The sequence below is a fragment of the Beta vulgaris genome, chromosome 1 (genome assembly GCF_026745355.1).
Source record: "Beta vulgaris subsp. vulgaris cultivar EL10 chromosome 1, EL10.2, whole genome shotgun sequence".
In the NCBI taxonomy this organism is placed as follows: domain Eukaryota; kingdom Viridiplantae; phylum Streptophyta; class Magnoliopsida; order Caryophyllales; family Amaranthaceae; genus Beta; species Beta vulgaris.
Genome location: NC_079202.1, coordinates 47,240,369 through 47,260,679, shown reverse-complemented (window position 1 = coordinate 47,260,679; position 20,311 = coordinate 47,240,369). Strand labels below are relative to the sequence as shown.

Genomic DNA, 20,311 nt, shown 5'->3' with positions numbered 1-20,311 from the left:
TATGGCCAAACCATGGTAGGAAAGGTTAGCAGCTGTTGCTAACCCGTTGTGGAATAATTTCCAGAGGAAAATTTTCCATTTTGGCATGATGCGCAACCCCCATAAAATCCGAAAAAACTTCGAATTGAGAGGGGGAGTCATGCTGTAGATGTCGGTATGTCGAGAAAGGAAGTACTAGCCAGATTTGGTAGTGTAGTGGCCCGATGTCGTAAAAGGCCAAATAGAAAGATCAACTTGGTTTGTGAGGCGAGGAATTTCAAGAGTACGTATATCACGAACCGTACTGGAATGAAAAAGTGACTGAAGCTGGGAAATATTCCAGCCTTGTTGTTGAGGCAGCAGGAGAGAAGCAATGGAAACCGTAGCAGCAGTACGAAGAGAAACATTATCCCGAAAGAGGGGAATCTTCCCATGAACCCAACGCTCCTTTCCAGCAAGGAGGGGGGAATTGGAACCAATTTTCCAACCCGAATTTGTCAAGAGTATCTGCTCTACTTGAATTAAACCTCGCGCACCCCAAGAACATTGACCCCGCATTGAACGCAGTGTAGGTGTCGATGATCCAGTTTCCCGTTTGTGCTCGGAAAATACCTTACTGATGAGGTCACTGGAATTCCTATGAATACGCCAAACTTTCTTCATCAGAAGAGAACGATTGTGCATCGCCAATACTACGTAAGCCGAGACCACCAGCACCTTTTTGCAAATGCAAGAGCTCCTTGCTTTTCCAAGCAATTCCTTTACCAGAGCTATTAGACCAGAAGAATCGTGCAAGCATCGCATCCAACTTATTAGCTATTGTTGTGGGAATCAAGAATACAGAAAGGATGTGAGCTATGGAAGCAATGAGGACATGGTTGATGAGCATCAATTTCCCAGCTTGCGAAATAGGTGAATGATTCCAAGCAGTTATACGCTGAGAAATTTATCAAGTAAAAAGGTGAAGTGCTGAGTTTTCTTCCCTTGAATATCCACAGGAGTACCAAGATATGTGCCCAGTGATTCTTTAGCATCCAATTGCAGGATACGTTTGTATTCATGACCCATGTGCTCGGAAACATTTGGGCTGAATTTAACAAATGACTTTCGTAAACTGATCATTTGTCCCGAGATACGGCAGAATCGAGCAAGGAGATTGGACAGTTGCTTACAAGAAGCAGTCGACGCTTTAAAGAAAAGAAGGGCATCGTCAGCAAAAAACAGATGAGAAATAGAAGGGGGGTACCTGTGAGCTCGAACCCATCGAATAGTCGAATATCCGTAGCCATGATATCATGCGGGAAAAGATATCCATACAGAGCAAGAACAGATAAGGGGATAGTGGATCACCCTGGTGAAGCCCACAATGGGAAGGAAAGGACTCTGTAACCTGTCCATTAACGAGGATGCGATATGACACTGTAGAGATACATTGACTAATCAACTGAATCCATTGGCCAGGAAAGCCATAGGCTTGAAGAACCTTTAAGAGAAACCTCCAATTAACCCGGTCATATGCCTTATTCATGTCAATTTTGAGAGCCGCTAGATGAACATTACCACTTCGATGTTTATTAAGAACATGAGTTAACTCATGACTGATCAAAATGTTATCATCCATATGTCGTCCTGGAATGAAGGCACTCTGATATTCCGTAATAAGATCAGAAAGCAACGGCCGTACCCGGTTGACCAAGCACTTCGAAACACATTTATAAATCGTGTTACATAAACTAATTGGCCGATTACCTCCTCAGGATTCTGTCCTTTAGGCAACAAAACAAGCAGCGTCTGGTTCCACTCATGCAGTATGAAACCTGTTGTGAAAAAGTGATTGACAGCTTGGAACACCTCATTCCCGAGGGAATCCCAGTGAAGTTTGAAAAACTCAGCCGTGGACCCGTCCAATCCAGGCGATTTACCCTGACCAATACCAAGCATGGCCTCATGCACTTTAGCCTTAGAGAAAGGCCGAAGGAGCTGTTGTTGTTGTGACAGAGAAAGATGAGGTAGATTTAAGTCACGCAGTACTAAATCAATGGCTTCATCTTGGCCCTGGTCAGAGACAGTAGACCCCTGAGAGGGCCCATACGCAGTTTTAAAATGATGTAAAATAGTATTACTATGGTAGGACCATCCTAGTCCACTGGTTATCTGCAGTTCGAAAAGGTAGATATATGCTGATCGTTGTTTTTGTCGCATCTTATTGTAGAAGAACTTGGTTGGAAGGTCCCCCAGCTGAACATATTTGTCTTTAGACCTTTGCGACCAGTAAGAGTGTGCTAATGCAGACGTATCCAACTCCTGCTGACGTTGGAGCATGAAGTCATTGCCTTGAGGATGAGTAGAAATATGAGTCACAGTGGCAGCTAACTTAGTAGAAAGTTCTCGCCAATCAATCCCCCAAACAACCTTATGATCCAAACACCATCGCTTAATCTGGTTGCGAAAGATGGATAGATGTTTCGTGAACCGGTACATTGTTGACCCAGCTATTGGAATGCGCCATACAGACGAAATCATATTAGGTAATTCAGGGTGTATGAGGCACCAATTTTCAAATTGATATGGCCGACGATTAACTTTGTTTGGTGGCTCCGTCTGGTAAAAGATAGCTGCGTGATCCGAATGCAGAATAGGAAAATTCTTTATATAACCGAGTGGATATCTGTCATTCCAATTTGGGGAAACATACACTCGATCGAGACGTTCCATGATTAAATCCACACCATCCCTGTTATTTGTCCAAGTAAACCGAGGTCCCAACAAAGGGAACATCTTGTAATTGTAAAGTATGCTTCCAATTGGTGAATTCTTCCCATCCCCTAATAAGATACTATTTTATTGGTACCAAACGATTTAGTATTCCGTTCATGATTTTATGTACTCTTTATGCCGGATATTTAATAGTTCAATCATTATTCCCTTTATTAGAATTCTTATTATATGGATGGATCAATAAGTGTGAAATCATCACTAGTAGATTAAATGCTTATCGGTGCAATCATTTACTAGCCTATTGTGACGGTTTTGTCGCTCAACAATTAAGGACGCAACAATAGGTAATTAACCTATTGCTGCGGTTCCTAGCCAAAACCGCAACAATAAGTTTTTATTAAAAAAGTACAATGTATAGCTACAGTTTTGGCTAGTAACTGCATCAATAGCTTGGCTTGTTGCTGCAGTTGTTACCCAAAACCGCAACAATAGGTCCCGGTACAGGTATTCTTTTTTTTTTTTGCATTTGCAATTAAATTTGAAAGATTAAAACCACGCAACTAACCTATCCATTATTCATCAAATTTGCAGACGAACTGAAGATGAAATGACATATGAATCCCATTAATAAATAAAGATAAAAAAAGCTAGTTACATAAATATTACAAAAGATCAAAAGGTAAAATGAAAAAGCAAAAATAAAAAACAACAGTTACAACTAAATGACTAATTACAAAAAATATAATAAAAACAAAAAATATATTAAAAAAAATGAGAAACCGAAAAACAGATCTAAAAAACGAAAAAAAACGAAAAAGAAACATAGATTGTTGAAAACGAAAAAAAAAAATTCAGGTATTTTGTTTCGTCGGAGGCCGAAAATGGAGGCCGAATCGCTACGCTTTGCGCCATGGTGAGGACAAAAGAGAGGCAGAAGAAACGGTTTCGCCATGGTGGTTTCTCGTTGAACAAAGAGAGATCGAAGGGTGAAGCGCCATGGTGGTTTCGCCATGGTTGATTGAAACGTGTCGCTTCACCATCTTGAAACCAAGGGTGCGAATGGCGTTGGTGCGGACGAACATCAACGACAGCGAACGACGTTGGTGCGGACGAACGACGACGACGAATGACGTTGGTGGAGAGGTGCGAACGACCTGGTGTGCCATGGTGTCTCGGTGAGGACGAAAGGGAGAAAGGGTGAGAGGGAGAGTCTGAAAGAGGAGAGAGAGAGAGAAGATGAAGAGAGGAAAAGCGAGAAGATGCGTGAAACCCTAGCTGGATCTTTTTAATATTAATTTTAAAAGGGTATTGCTGCGGTTTGTTTAGGAACCACATTAATAGGTTCAAATCATATTTTTTATATTATTTTAATATATTGTTGCAGTTTTTGGCAGAATCCGCAGCAATATGTTTGGTCGAATAGTCAAAAAATTTCCGTTGAAATCATATTATTGCGGTTTTCGGCCAAAATCGCAACAATATGGTTATTTTATATATTTCTTTTTATTTTTTACGTGATATATTGTTGCATATGTGTAAAATTGCAGCAATATCACCGCAGCAATAAGCAATTATTCTACTAGTGCATGTATGAGGAGAATGGATGTCAGGATTTTTTCTGTTTCCATTGTCCGAAACTCCTAAGTCCAAAGCAATTATTGTATATACATATATTATAATATTAGTGGGTACAAAGGAAAAGATTTTAGTTACTTTTTTCGAAACAAAATCTTCAGATTTTCATGAACAAGGAATTCTAATTTCTAAAGTACAGCGTTAGATGTACACCCGTGCTCCATGTGGCTTCCACATTGTTTAGGGGTAGGACGAATGATATTATAAATATTTGCTGGTATGTTAGACGGTTAAAACAAGTGTAAAAAAAGAAACATTAGAGTTCTGGAAATAACATGATTGGTGCTGAAGTAGTCAAGCTTCTATATAAATAATGCACCGGCTTAATATCACATTATTGCATTATAACATCCCAAAAAGTGCTACACTACATTTTTCCCTAGTAAAATTGTTGAGAGTTGGAGTAAAAGAGAATGGGGGATTTAGCTAGAGTGCAAGAAGTCAAGCTTCATGCAGTTTGCGTCCCCTTTCCTGCACAAGGCCACATACGCCCAATGCTAAATTTAGCCAAGTTACTCCATTCTAAAGGCTTCCATATAACCTTCGTGAATACTGTGTTCAACCATCGCCGAATGCTGAGGTCGAGGGGTCCAAACTCCCTTGATGGTCTCTCAACTTTCCGATTCGAGGCGATACCGGATGGTCTACCTCCCTCGGATCCGGATGCCACCCAAGACGTCCCTTCCATGTTTCATGCTGTTTTAAATAATTGTCTTGACCCCTTCAAGAAGCTCCTTCATAGGCTTAATGATCCGTCCGCAGGCTCACCTCCTGTCACCTTTGTTCTCTCGGACTGTATCATGCCATTCACTCTTGATGCCGCACGAGAGCTTGGTGACTTGCCTGTGATTCTCCTATGGACTGCCAGTGCTTGTGGGTTCTTAGGTTATGCTCAATATCGATTACTTCTTGACAAGGGCATTGTGCCCTTTCAAGGTATATCCTCTCTGACCTCTTTCTATCTACTTAGCCAACTTACGCTATTTTCAGTAATCTATTTCAAATACCTTAAAATATGGCAAGTTGAAATATCTAGGCTGTGCTTGAATAATTTGAGTTGTTTTTTAAGGATATTAAGACCATATTTGGTACCATTATCTAAAACATAACTAAAGCTGACAATTAGTTAGCTAATATTTGATAGCTGAAAGCTAAAAATAATAGGTTGCTAAACGTGATAAGGTCACTAATTATATGAGCGATATGATACTAAAACTAACAATTTGAGTAGCTGAACTTTTTTTTATTAGCTTTTTTCGACTTAGAATATGAACGGATAAGTTCATGCCTTATTGAGTTTTATTGATGCCCTTAAAATAGCACAAAAGGTATTTCAACATACATTAAAATTCCGTTTAAACAAATAGATGATAGAATATCAACTAAAATGAAAAAAAGACTTGTCTAATTGATTTCTTTTTATGTAATTTTAGTGACAAATAATGTTCTAAAGTTTATCTATGATGTAATAACTTATTATAGGTACACCGACATATATACTACCTTCATCACATATTAATTACAACAGTTTAACTTTTACGTACACATCATAATCAATTAAAAGTTTGAAATTCTTTCTAATACCTTAACGACCCGTTTGGTAGTCGTTAATAAAATACGGTAATGGGAATGAATTTTAAGTGTAATTTTATTAGGGAAGCACCCTTAAAATCTCTATTGGGAGGCATTTTTCTCCATGGGCAAGCAATCTCACCCCTAAACTTGTGTTTTTGTCTTCAAGGGGAAGCAATTTTCATTACCACTCATTACAAGGTGGTATTAGATGGGAATAAAAATTCAAGAAGAAAAGTGGACACTTTAGAATAAATTAGCATTACCATGGGAATGAAGAATGATATTTTTCACAAATTTACACACGAATTCATTTCCATTACCACCATTTATGACCAACTACCAAACGGACCGTAAATACTTATATATTACTATTTTTCATAAGGGTGAACCATAAGTATGTAATGCAATTGATTTGTTTGTTTTTGCAGATCCCAATTACTTGACAAACGGCAGTTTGGATATGATTGTTGATTGGGTCCCTAGCATGAAAGGTATACGTTTAAAAGATATTCCTAGCTTCATAAGAACCACGGAAAAAGATGACATATTATTCGATTTCTTGATGATCTCTGTTGAGAAATCTTGTGAATCTTCAGCACCAATCATATTTAATACTTTTGACGCATTAGAGGACGAGGTCCTTAATGACATATCTAATATAGTTGGTCCAATTTACACCATTGGACCATTGCAGTACCATCTAAAAGAAATTTCCCAACAGGAAATTGATAATGAGGCCGACTCCTTGGGGTCCAATCTTTGGAAAGAGGACCCACATTGTCTTCAATGGCTTGATATAATGAAGCCAAATTCAGTATTGTATGTAAGTTTTGGGAGCATCACAACCATGACAAAAGAAAATCTAGTCGAATTTGCATGGGGACTTGCAAACAGCAATTGCCCATTCCTTTGGATCGTTAGACCAGATATTGTCACTGGAGATTTGGCAGTTTTACCGCCAGATTTTCTAGCTAAAACAAAAGATAGGGGCATGTTAGCTAGTTGGTGTGATCAAGAAAAGGTGCTGAAACATGAAGCAACGGCTGCTTTCTTAACCCATTGTGGGTGGAACTCTAGTCTGGATACCATATGTGGTGGAAAGCCTGTGCTTTGTTGGCCATTTTTTGCCGAACAACAGACTAATTGTTGGTATTTCTGCAATAAATGGGGTACAGGCATGGAGATAAACAAGGATGTCAAGAGGGATGAGGTTGAAAGGCAAGTGAGAGAGTTAACGGAGGGTGAAAAGGGTGCAGATATGCGAAGGAATGCAGTCAAGTTAAAAAGATTAGCTGAAGCGGCAACAAGACCTACTGGATCATCTTACAAGAATATGGAACACTTGACTAACCAAGCGTTCCTTCCGCTGAAAAACTACAACCATAATGTTTGATATATGAAACAAGATTAGATAATCAATATCATAGTAGTGATAAGTGACGGAGCCACGTTGTAACAAGGGGTAGCACGTGCCACCCCTTGTTTTAAAAAAAATATTTTTTTAATAAAAAACCCTGAAAACCTAAATCCTAACTCCATTTTGCGTCTTTCTCTCCTGTTTGTGTCTTCCTCTCTTGTGTGCCTCCCTCTTTGCATCTCCTTCTTTCTTCCCCAAGTCAAAACTTGAAATTCTCAAACTTTACTTCAGCATTCATTAATGGCGGACGAAAGATCATAAATTGATTGCATTAATGCTTGGATTTCTTACGATGCTGTTTTATCCCCCTTCTTTCCCTCTCATTGCCGAGTAATAACTTCGGCCTGCTCCATGGTTTAATATGTTCGTTCTCTTTTTCTTTTTCATTGCATTTTGAATCCGATTTTGAGTTTGATTTTGAAATTTTATTTTGATCATTGTGAATTGTGATGTAAATTTAATTTGAAGGAATGGAAACCCTACTTCATTTCAATAGATACTCCGATTTAACAAATTCAATGGAATTAAAACTCTGATTTAATCTAATGAGACTAAAATTCTTGAGACATAAGTGTACATTAGGTTTTTTAGTATGTTATGCTCTCTTTATTCGTCGATTTTCATAACAGATTTGTCATAATTAGCTTGACTTTAGTGTTGCTAAATTTGTGTGTTTAGTTCTCTGGCTACCATTATACAGAAAAGTACGGCCTCGTATTCTGATTCGTTATTGGTGGCTCGAAAGTCGCTATTGACAGCTTGGAGGATTTCATCTTTTTCCAGGGACATAAGCATGATTCCAAGACCAATACCCCTGACGCTGGAAGCACCGTCGGTGTAGAGCGTCCAGGTGCGAGTGGATCCGTCGTCTAGCACCGTGCTTACTTCTTCATCAGCGAAGGATTGTAGGCCAGGTGTGAAGTTAGATACGAAGTCAGCTAGGGCCTGCGACTTGATGGTTGTCCTGGGCTCGTAGTGGATGTCATAATCACTAAGTTGAATGGACCATTTGGCCATCCTGCCTGTTAGTTCTGGTTTTGGTAAGACATTCTAAATAGGATAATTAGTTCTTACTATAATAGGATGAGATTCAAAATAAGGACGTAATTTCATAAATGACATGACTAGTGGCAAAACTAACTTTTCGAGGTAAGCGTATCACATAGTAGACAAATAGTTATTTTCCATCGTCTTCCCTTACCAGCATTGCACTAACGGCGGTCTCCAACACCGATAAGTATAGTTGTAACTTCTCATTAGGTTTAGGCTTGGATAACAAAGGAGGATGGGTCAAGTAGGTTTTCAGCTCTTGTAATGCTTGCTCATGCTTAGCGGTCCACTCAGATTTGGTTTTTATCATTACAACAACATAAAATAAATGATATTTATCTGAGGATTTAGAAATGAACCTTTTTAAAGCGGCCACTTGTCCAATCAACTTCATATCTTCCGGATAACGTGGTGACTGGAGGTAGAGGACAGTCCATATTTGCTTAGGACTATTAGCTTCTATTCCTTTCTAGGAGACTATGTAACCTAGGAACTTTCCTGATGACATGCCAAAAGAGCATTTGGACGGGTTGAGCTTCATGTTGTACTGGCGGAAAACCTTGAAAAGTTTCTTCCAAGTGTTTGACATGGTCGGCTGCTAGTTGTTGACTTGACCAACATGTCATCTATATAAACCTCCATGGTACGTCCGATTTGGTTTTCGAATATTTTGTTGACCAATCTGTGGTAAGTTGCCCCTACATTTTTTAATCCAAAAGGCATGACCTTATAACCATATATGCCCATGTCCATCATGAACGTTGTCTTCTCATGATCTTCTGGTGCATTAGGATTTGATTATAACCACTAAAAACATCCAGCATGGTCAACATTTTATGACCCGCAGTAGCATCAATCATGGTATCTAGATAGGAGAAAGGAAAAGGGTCTTTGGGACATGCTTTATTTAGGTCAGTATAATCAATACAAACACGCCAATTACCGTTTTTCTTTTTGACAACTACCACATTAGCCAACCAGGTAGGGTACTGTACCTTTCTAATCTTACCTAGGGGTGTAAGCGGACTACGAAAAGTCCAGAGTCCAATCCATTCCAGTCCAAACTTGTCGGACTAGACTGGACTGAATATTTTTCGGACTGGACTCGGACTCAAATTTTCGAGTCCAAATATTTTTGGACTGGATTTGGACTCATCCCTTTGGAGTCCAATAAGTCCAGTCCAGTCCAAAAATATTTTTATATGTAATATATATTTAATACATATATAATGTATATATTAAAAAAAATTGATACTATTTTTAAAATTTTGGAGTTTTCAACCTTCCCTCTCTATATATTTCAACTGGCGCCAGACAATTTTACTTGGCGTCAGACTGTTACACTTAGCTGCATTTGTTAAATAAGTAAATTATACTTGTAGTAATGCAGTAGTAGGCTAGTAGCCGACTAATTCTATCTCACTTCACTCCTCAGTCCTTAATACTCACTTCCTCTTACTCTTCATTTTCTTTCTACCTCGTTGTCTCGACTCTCGCATTCTCTATTTCTCCCTCAGATTGATTCTCAGTCTCTCTGCTTCCTCTCAATTTAGATCAAGGTAAGCATCTAATTCAACTTTTTATTCATAGTATTATACTTTAATTTAAGCATTCAATCTAATTTGTGGATATTGATAATTGAATCAGATGTCAAATGCTCAAGCATCTCAAAAAACGTTGTGAATCATTGAATCTAAATCGAAAAAAAGATATAATAATCGGACTGGACTGGATTGGATTCGGACTCAAGAAAAAATTATCGGACTGGATTGGACTGGATTGGATTCGGACTCAAGAAAAAATTATCGGACTGGATTGGATTTGGATCGGACTTGGACTCAATTTCTCGAGTCCAAAAAACTTTGGACTGGATTTGGATTTGACAAAGTCCAATCCAGTCCAATCCACTTACACCCCTAATCTTACCAGTCTCGAGTAGTTTTTCAACTTATTCATTTATGGCTTGGTTGCGTTATGGCGCAAGCTTTCTTCGCTTTTGGCAGACTTGCGGGTGCTTGGGGTCAACTCGCAATTTATGTGTGATGACATCTAGGATGATGCCTGTCATATCATCGTTCTTCCAAATAAATTAAACACGATTAGCTCGTAATAAAGTAGTGATATCATACATTACCTCGTGAGGAAGATCGGAGCCAATTTGTACTACTTGATCAGGAAATTCTAGGTCAACGACCACTTCGTCTAAGGGTTCGGATTCTCGCTCCACATAGCTACTTGGAGTAAAATGCTCCTGTAATTGTTATTATGCCACCTCTTTCTATGAGTTGGATGGCTTGAGCGTGATTTTGTAACACTCCTTGGCAATCCTTTAGTCACCTTTTATCTCTTGTATGCCCCACGAGGTTAAAATCTTAATGGTTTGGTGGTAAGATGATGGGATAGCCTTCAACTCATGGCTCTAGGGCTTGTCAAGAATGATGTTATAAGCAGATACGCAGTCTATGACCAAAAATTTTACCTATAAGTTGATGCCTCCGGCATACACGGTAAATGAGATTTCTCCAATGGTGTTCTTAGCTTCGCCACTGAAGCCAGCTAGGACTGCAGACTTTTTGTCATGTCGCTTTCGCACAGTCCCGTCTGGACAAGTGGAATACTGAGGCATCTACTGCGCCTACATCATCGAAAGTGATTGATGGTCCAGGGTTGATGGCACGCCTCAGGGCGGGTTTGTTGGCATAGCATTCCTTGGCATGTCTTTTAGCTGCAGAGTAAGTTAAACCACAAATGTCAGATCCTCTTGTAATAACATTAATAACTTTAACATGAGAAGGAGGGTTAGGAGGTTTTTAGGGAGTAGATGTGGATTTCTCCTTTGAGACAGTTGTCTTGGCCTTCTCGGACATGATTTTTTTTAAGATGACCATTCTTCATGAAATAAGAGAGTTCTCGACGGAGGGTGATGCAATCATCAATTACATGACCGATGTCTCCATGATAGTCACACCTTTTGGATGGATCTTTGCGGTCTCCTGGACAGGATGATTTAGGTGGCCACTTGACTATGTATCCGAGTTTTGCCAGAGGTTGATGAGTCCTCCGGTGCTCACGTAAAAGAGTTATTCTTCTATCTTCGGGTGATGCTAGGACTCGTCCTTCCATTTTGATTTTTTCGTCTTTTATTGCTGCAACATACTAGTCGTTGGCTGGCCGGTCATATAGCTTTGGTCTGTTATCTCGCTACCGATTCCATGTGTACTTTTTGCTAGAACGGTGATGTTCGAAAGGCTCCATTCTGGTGTCCATGTCTTCTTCTACCCGGGTGGGTACTTGGTCAAATCTTTGTAGAGGTCATAATCTCCGTACAATCCTTGTCTGAATGCCTCGATAGCTATTGGGATATCGCAATTAGGAATGGACACCTTCTCTGTGTTGAATTTGTGGATGTAGTCTATGATACTTTCTCCATAGGATGGACAATGCGGTACAAGTTGCTGGTCTGCTTTTGGACTTTTCGACTATTGGCCAACTATTGATTGGTTTTGGAACTCTGCGAACGAGGTAATACAACCATTTGGCAAACTAGTCAACCAGTCTAAGGCAGGTTTACACAAACTAGCCTCCCTTATATCACAAGGAATAGGGATGGTCATCATCAGTTGCTTATACTACTTGATATGGTCGCTTGGGTCAGTGGTCCTGTCATACAGTTGAATATTTTGCGCACTGAACCTCGTAGGTATGTCAATATTATCAATATGATCTGCATAAGGCGAGTCAGCAGCGTAACTGTTTGGTTTTTCCTTGGCTATTGCAAATTTGCAGGGGTCATCCCGGGAATTTTATTTATCAGTTCTTGCAGGAGGGAAAAATTTTGTTCCATGGCTTCATTAATGCTACCAAGGAACAGTTGAAGAAAGTCCATTCCCGACGGCTGGTTAGGGTTGGATTGGACATGGGAGGCTAGGGCGCCGACTCTATGGGTGACGGGCTTACTAGCAGGCTGACTCATTGGAGGTATATTTTGGGTGAATGCGACAGAGGAAGTTCGAGGTGGCGGAGGTGGAAGAATTTCTGGGAAGATGATAAAGGTTCAATTTGGAGTGTTGGACACATAGACATTTCTGCAAGAGTGTGGACGAGGTAGTGCATTGGGAAAAGTACATGTCCCGAAGATCTGAAATGTTAAGAGTGTTTGAAAAGGGTTAGAGCAAGGTAGTGGGGTGATGGTATTCATATCTTGGCGAGTGGTTGTGCCTTCAATGTTATGGTGTGCTTGTTGGCGAGAGGATGAAGTCGCCAGAGAGACGACGGATTGGACTTGACCACGCAGGACGTCATTTTCTTTCTAAGAATATCGATCTTTTCATTGAGGCACTTTTAGATTTCTTCCACAGAGGAAGGGATTTTTCCAACCATGGTTTTGTGATGGATTTTTGTGAGAGACAAATTTTAAAAGAGCACTTTTTAAACTGAATGCCCTATGGTGGGCACTAAATTATTTTGGATAAATTTCACCAAAGAGGATCAATCTATCAATAATAGTTAGGCAATCAATCTAAGTGCTTAAAGAACGAAAGAAGACTCGAATTTATATTATTACGAATGTAATACTGAACAAAGAATAAAAGAATATCGAGTAAGAGTAGTGAATTGTAGCTAGTTAGAACTGATGCCGTATACTTGGCTACATAAGATCTATATGACAAATATTGCAGCTAACTATCCTCTTGACTTATGACGAGTTCCCCTTGATTATCTCAACTGCTCCAACAGGTTAAGACTTGGTTCAACGTTGGATTCTGCCACGTGCTTGCCGATCATGCAGACGCAATCAGATCATGTCCTCAACTCTGGTCATGTCCCTAAATCTGGTAAGGTACAAGTTGATCTTTAGCGCACAACAGATACCTAGGTTGGTGTTGGTACCAGCACAATTTAGAGAACTATGTGTGCATTCAAGAATAAACTTTAGCTTGAATTTATTAGAAATAGAAGAGTTACTGAACCTAAAGAGGCTTAACCATCACTTATAGTTACTACTAGCAAATAGTGATAAAGACAATGCTCAATGGGCTATATGGGTTAACATATCTTAAGCTTTCCTTGATACAACTTTATATGCAGGTTAATGATGCAAAACAAATTAACACAAGTAATGGTTGTTCCAAATAAAATAAAAAATGAGGAAAAAATAAAATATTAAAAATATTATGTGAAATTAACACTCTCTCCTCTCCTTAACTCAATCACACATTCTCTTTTCTCTTTAAAAATTTGTGCAAAAGTGCAAAGTAGCACTTAATTAAAAGTGAGGGTAAGTTGAGGATAAAAATTTAAGTGTTTTAAGAAAACTGCCACCTATTCTCAAACTTCCCCACAAGTATACTCCATGTCATATGTATCCTTCCATTTTTTCAATTATTTCTCATGTATAAAGTGGTGTTATTTTGTTCTTTGTCTTACTTTTTTTTATAGTGACATCATTTTTTTCTATCCTCAAATAGCCCTCACGTTTCAGTTGCTCTCCCTTATACATGAATTGAAAATTTTGACTACTATGATAATAATTAAGGGTTGTTTACTTCATTCTAACTTTTAATAATTAAATTTAAAGGTAACTGATAAATATAGCCATGAACTGATGGAATTGAATTAAATACTTGTAAGTTAAATTGAACTGAATGATAACCTTGAACCTAATTGAAGAAAATAAACTTTCACCTTTAAATTGAAATAAACTATTAAACTCTATATATACATTAAATTAACTGAATATTCTTGAATAGAATTTGAATAACCGAACAGAAACTAAGGTGTAGAGAGAATTCCTCATTCTCCTGGAATCTGCATGTGCAAATCAAATGGCAACAACGACAATAAATGAATAAACTGACACTAATTTCACCAATTTCAAAAGCCAAACTACTACAAGAACTTGTCGACAGAAACTATATATATTATTATATTAAATGTTAAACATCTAACACTGTAACTAGAATACGAGACACAAGTATCAATTTAAAATGAATAAGGCTCATCTTATTACATACTTATGATCATCGTATCATTATACCAATCAAAGCATTTAGTAGTTTTAGAAAAACCAACAAAACAAGGGCCAGTTTCAACGATGTTCCAGGAGCACAAGCCCTCGCTACAGAACTTATCCCTGGTAGCGTCGAAGATGTCAAACCAATGCAATTCGTTCTTCCACACAAAGCTACAGTAGAATAAAGTTGTACCCCAAAAATTGATTTTGAATGTAAAGCTATACGGTTCTGTGTAGGGGAGTACATGAACCCCTAGATCGTCATCTTTCGATTTGCAGTGAACTTTTAGATCCATTTTCCCATTTAACATATTAGTAATTGTTACATTAGTGGTTTTTTCTGCCTTGCACCTACTCATTCCAACCATGAAAGTGAGGACGACGAAGAAGAAGATGATCATCATACTAGAATTTGTGTACATTTTGTGTTTCAACATATCTTTGAGGCAGATGTTTTGGTGAAAGCTTATTAGAGATCTCTGATCTTGTTGGCTGGCTGTGAAAGTTTGGGTATAAATATTATTACTGCTTGTAAACAAAGTGGATGATTTATTTCCTTCTTTAACTGATTGCTTTTGATTTTGTTCATACACCTAGGCGTTAGGTTACGTTACTATCGAAATTTCATATGCTGTGCTATATTGATCAGTTTATCGTGACGTTCAATGTATCTTATTAATTAGGTTTAGATTGTTTTAAATTGGTTGTTGATTACCAAGGATGTCGATTACCAAGGATGTCTTGGTCTAGTGGTTAAGTTTGAGGTGTTGTTAACAATAAGTCACAGGTTTGATTCCCCCTCCCCTTCTTTGTACTTTGTACCGCCTTATGTCTAAATATAGCCAAGGGGGAGCTATGGTGTCCTCCTTTGAAAATAATACTTATCTATTAAGATTTTGAGATTTTCCTCCATCATAGCCCTTCCTAATGTAAAATATGTATATCAAAAGAAGTTCAACGTAGCTAAAATAAACTTTCATAAAAATATGTGTAGTGAAAGAAAAAAAATTAATGATTGAAGAGCAAATTAACATAACCAAAGCAGTTTCTAAATCAATTACAAATCCAAAGACATAAAATTTTAATTTTGCTTAAGCTTTGAAATGCAATAACTTCTTCATCAAGTAATTTTTATATTTTGTATTTACACCACATGGTGTTTAATTAGAACTGATGATGATTGTAAATTACATTCTTCAAAATTACATTTAGATGAAATTTAATAATAATCGGCAAAATAATCCACGCATGCATCGCGTGCAAAGAAGGCTAGTCTATATATGTCTAATTTTTCATTCATTATGGAATGTAAACAATAGAGGACATTAGATGAATGAAAAAGACAATAGATTTTAGGGGTGAGTGGATTGCGAAAAGTTCAGAGTCCAATCCAATCCAGTTCAAACATGTTGTATTGGACTGGACCAAAAAAATAATTGGAATTGAACTCGGACTCAAATTTTCGAGATTAATTATTTTTGGACTGGATCTGGACTCACCCCTTTGGAGTGCAATAAGTCCAATCCAAAAGCATATATTATGTTTTAATATTATTAATCTTAATTGTTGTTGTGCTTGATCCTCAATACAGATTTGATCATATTGAATGGATGTTGTCTGAGGTGTATGATCCTCATGTTTCTTGTATTTTTGTTATTATTTTAGGTTGGATCTTGAATTTTACTATTTGCATTTTATTATAGACCTTAAATATGTATGTAATAACTTAGTTTATGGAATGGAGTTTTAATTTTTCAAATTCCAATCATGAGAAAACATCGCGAACATAAATCGAAAAAAATAATTAATATATAATAATCGGACTCGACTGGATTAGATCTGAACTCAATGAAAAGTCTCGAACTAAACTAGACTCAAAAAAAAGTTTGAATCAGATTTGGACTCAATTTCTCGAGTCTGAAAAAACTTTGGACTGGATGCGGATTCTGCAAAGTCCAATCCAATCTAATCCACAAACTTCTTGATTTGAATTAGGATTCATGGGAGGCAACAACAAAGGGGTGGGGGTAGGAGTACTGGTGTTGAGCGAGGAAAAAAAGAAGAAAGAAGTTGATTGCTGGTGTTGAGCTCTAGACTGAAAATTGCTCACACTGCCCCTGTTCCTTCCAACAAGGACTCTCCATTCGTTCTTTATGATGCGGAGGAACATGACTAAAACTCTATTAAGGAACCAACTCCTCCATCAAAATCTTTGTTCCTCTCACTAAACTCTCTTCCATCTCTCCCTCATCCTTTTATGTTCCTTCTAGCTTTGAACAGATAAAGGATGAGTTGACTGGTCCAAATCCATTCTCCACCACCACCACCTTTTCTTCCTCCCATTTATACCACCACTTCTCCATCTGTTTCTACTCCAATAACTGATGGTCCTTCAAACGAAACTACAGTTCCTCCGCCAAAACCTCCTACTGCCTCTAGTTCTAAGAGTGAGGAACAAGTTCTTTCTGATAATTGTGCTGGGTAAATGAAGTTTGTCTTCCTACACAACACATGATAAAATTTTATAATCACCTTCTGTAACAGCCCGTTTTCCCGAGCTGCTAGCTAAACACACTTAAGATCCACTAATCACAATCAATGCTTAATAAGCCTCGAAATAAACATTTACTCGCAGCGGAAACATAACCTTACAAATCGATCCTAGACATGTGGGTTACTGGCCCACAAAACAAAATCCTTTATATAATACTTCAATTACACCGATATCTCGACTAATATTCCCAAATATTATATACAGCGAAATTTATTAGAGACTATTCCATAATTGACTATCTAAAATACAAACTTAATTCATAAGCTACGACGACATCTTTATCTTGCTTCACTTCATAATCCTGAGCTTACAACACCAAACCTGCAACAATGTTTGACTCTGCCACCCACCAAGTGACAGGCCACAGAAATGACAACACTATCAGCAAAGCTGAGTACACACTGTGTAATAGAAAATACAAGTTTAGGTATATTTTGAAAACTAACACATAGTTATAGTAACAGATAATCACACTCAACTCAGTTAATATAGTTTCACAAGATCAAATCATTTGGCATGAACGCGACTGGAGAGGGGTACCACGCAGTACCAGCTGTCTCCAAACTATTGAGGGTCGTCACCCAGCCTTTTATTGTTATGCTTCCAAGACTTACCCGGACATGTCCTATAACGCCAGGAATTCGCCCCTCCTGGAAGGCAACAGCTAGGGACTCTACCCGCCCTAACTCGGGGTGCCTATTCATGCCTCACTTTCATATTTATAAAAAATAAGATATTTAATGATTCATACTTGAATCCTCAATACTCATAACATAACACCATATTCGATCTTATCTGGTCTTAACTCATATTTGAATCATTTCCTCATTATCATACCAAAACATATTTTGAGAAATATAGTATTTTCGAACGATTTCGATAATTGAACAAAATGATACTTTTATAACAATCCAATAGCAATTCACAACTAACTCATAGAGATGTATCTATAATCATGGCCATTACCACAAACGATATATGATATCCAAAATTCAATATAACGCCCACAGGAGCATTTAAATATATTTTGCTGAACCTAAAGGTTACCTCAACTCTATAACAATTATACGAAACCTCCAAGCATCATAACTTGATTTCCCATATCATCTTGAATTATATACGTCCACATAGCCATTCTCCAACAACCACCTCACGATAACATCAATAATCAGTAACCAAACTTAAACTAATTCCCAATTCACAAATTATCAACCTTTAACATTCTAATTTCCTTAATCCTTAATTAATAACTATAACTTTGATGATATTAGCTACATCGGCTAGCATCCCAATTCATAATCATAATTCTAAATTATATAACTAAACAAACTAAACATCACTCACAACCATACCTAAATCAAGCACCTAATTGTGCTACCAACAATTATATTGAGAATATAAAGCTAGCTCGACTCGTAAATAAACCTTGGTGGTTCAAGGGGGTGGGGTGAGGAATAAGGGAAAAATAATAACGTTGATTTTTTCCAATTTTAAAAAAATATACCTATTTTACAGGTTGTTGCAAGTCCGATTGACCTATTCTAGAAATTTTGATGTAAAGTTTAAGATATTATATACTAATCGAAAGGTTATATTTTTACGACCGACACGGCCAAAGTTTGTAATATTGTAGTTAAATAATCCTATTATAAAAAAAAAAAAAAGGAACATCGTTGACAGTCTAAGTAAAATTGTTATATAGTTTTTTCAATGTAAGGTATCCTATAAATTTTTTTACAATTTATGATTTATAATAATAAGAATAATAATAATAATAATAATAATAATAATAATAATAATAATAATAATAATAACAATAATATTAATATTAATATTAATAATAACAATAATTATTAATATTAATAATAATTTGATGATGATGATAATAATAATAATAATAATATAATAATAATAATAATAATAATAATAATAATAATAATAATAATAATAATAACAATATTTTTAAGCATTCTCCAAGGCTATCTCCAATAATGGGGGTTGCAAACCAAAGTTATTCTAGAGAAAAAGTTTTTCTTTTTGGAACCAAACATTGTAGTAGTTCTCAAATTTGAGAACTTTAGTTTGAGTTTAATTTCTCTCTCAAATAGGATCACGTAATTTATTATGATCAATGGTTCAAAAATCAATCAATTGGAATTGAAGTGATTAACTCCATTTTAGTACTCCCACAATTAATTTCCACCATTGTGAAATTGAGTTTTAAAATAAATGTCAAAAATAAAAACTTACAAGAAGTTTCACCAATGGAGCCAAAGATAAAATTTTCAAAGGATTTTGAAACTCTTATATATTGAGTATCACCATTAAACATAGCCTGAGTAGGAGCAATCAACATTTTTTCATTGTCAACATTGTTCAATAAAATTACCCACTAATTTTCCGGAGGTATGATATTGCAAGAAATTTAAAAAAGAGAGATGAGAGAGAAAGTTAGAGAGATGGGGGTGAGAAAGTGAGAGGTAGAAATAGAGATTTGTAGATGACACTCATGGATGGGAGACAGTCAATCAATGGTGAAAAATCTCAAGAACTACAGCCATTAGAATAGCCTTCATCATCCATCTCCCCATCAACTTCACCTATAAGGATCTTGAGAGGTTAATCTGCCCGTTCGAAAAAGACATCAACATGTTCATCCCCCTTAAAACTAAACCTTCTTGGCATTTTAAGTTTCCTTTTGTATTATTCGTATGCACAAACACTCTACTCAATGCAATCCAGAATCTGAATGGAAGAAGAATTGGAGCTTTTAAACTTTTAATTCAACCAGCAAAGACTGATTGTCGATGCCCTTTAAACCTAAAACAACAAACACATACCCCATATCCACACCCCCTTCCTAACAAAACTACCCAAAGAATCCCGACAGCAATCCGTGATCATCGCTCATACAAAGAGGTTGTACAACCAAATATCCCAACAAATCCAACACCTTCCCATGCTTACACTAATGGAGAAAACCACCTCAAACCCAACCCCCCCCCCCCTTCACCCAGCCACCGCAAAAAAAAATCAAGGCCTCTCAAATCCTCCCATCCTAAACCTGATCCACATCCAATTTATGGCTATTTCAATCCATCAAGCCACATAAATCATGAGTTCAAGAATCCTTGGAGTTGATACAAAAGACACCATAGAAAGTTTAATAGCAACTGACCCTGAAGATGATGCGGTAAGAATTATAAAAGGCTCTCGAAATCTTGTCAATTTGGATTTATTCGAAAGAAGTGTAATTGCTACAGCCACATCCTCATCATCCTCAAATACCATTCTAGATTGTATTCTAGTAGATGGGTTAACTGTTTAACCATCCGTCCTTTGGAGGGAATGCTCCACTTAATAACATTTG

General features: G+C 37.3%; 2 protein-coding genes across 2 annotated transcripts; one reads left to right on the top strand and one right to left on the bottom strand.

Moving 5' to 3' along the window:
• Positions 1 to 616: 616 nt before the first annotated feature.
• LOC130590197 (uncharacterized) lies at positions 617 to 2,460 on the bottom strand. The gene is made up of 3 exons (XM_057392229.1): positions 1,729 to 2,460; positions 1,226 to 1,624; positions 617 to 916 (listed from the first exon to the last, which is right to left on the bottom strand). Exons 1-3 carry the CDS (start codon positions 2,458 to 2,460, stop codon positions 617 to 619), a joined length of 1,431 nt encoding a protein of 476 aa, XP_057248212.1.
• A 2,121-nt stretch (positions 2,461 to 4,581) lies between these two features.
• LOC104892102 (7-deoxyloganetin glucosyltransferase) lies at positions 4,582 to 7,614 on the top strand. The gene is made up of 2 exons (XM_048642100.2): positions 4,582 to 5,268; positions 6,336 to 7,614. Exons 1-2 carry the CDS (start codon positions 4,746 to 4,748, stop codon positions 7,298 to 7,300), a joined length of 1,488 nt encoding a protein of 495 aa, XP_048498057.1. The 5' UTR covers positions 4,582 to 4,745; the 3' UTR covers positions 7,301 to 7,614.
• The last annotated feature ends 12,697 nt before the right edge of the window (positions 7,615 to 20,311 follow it).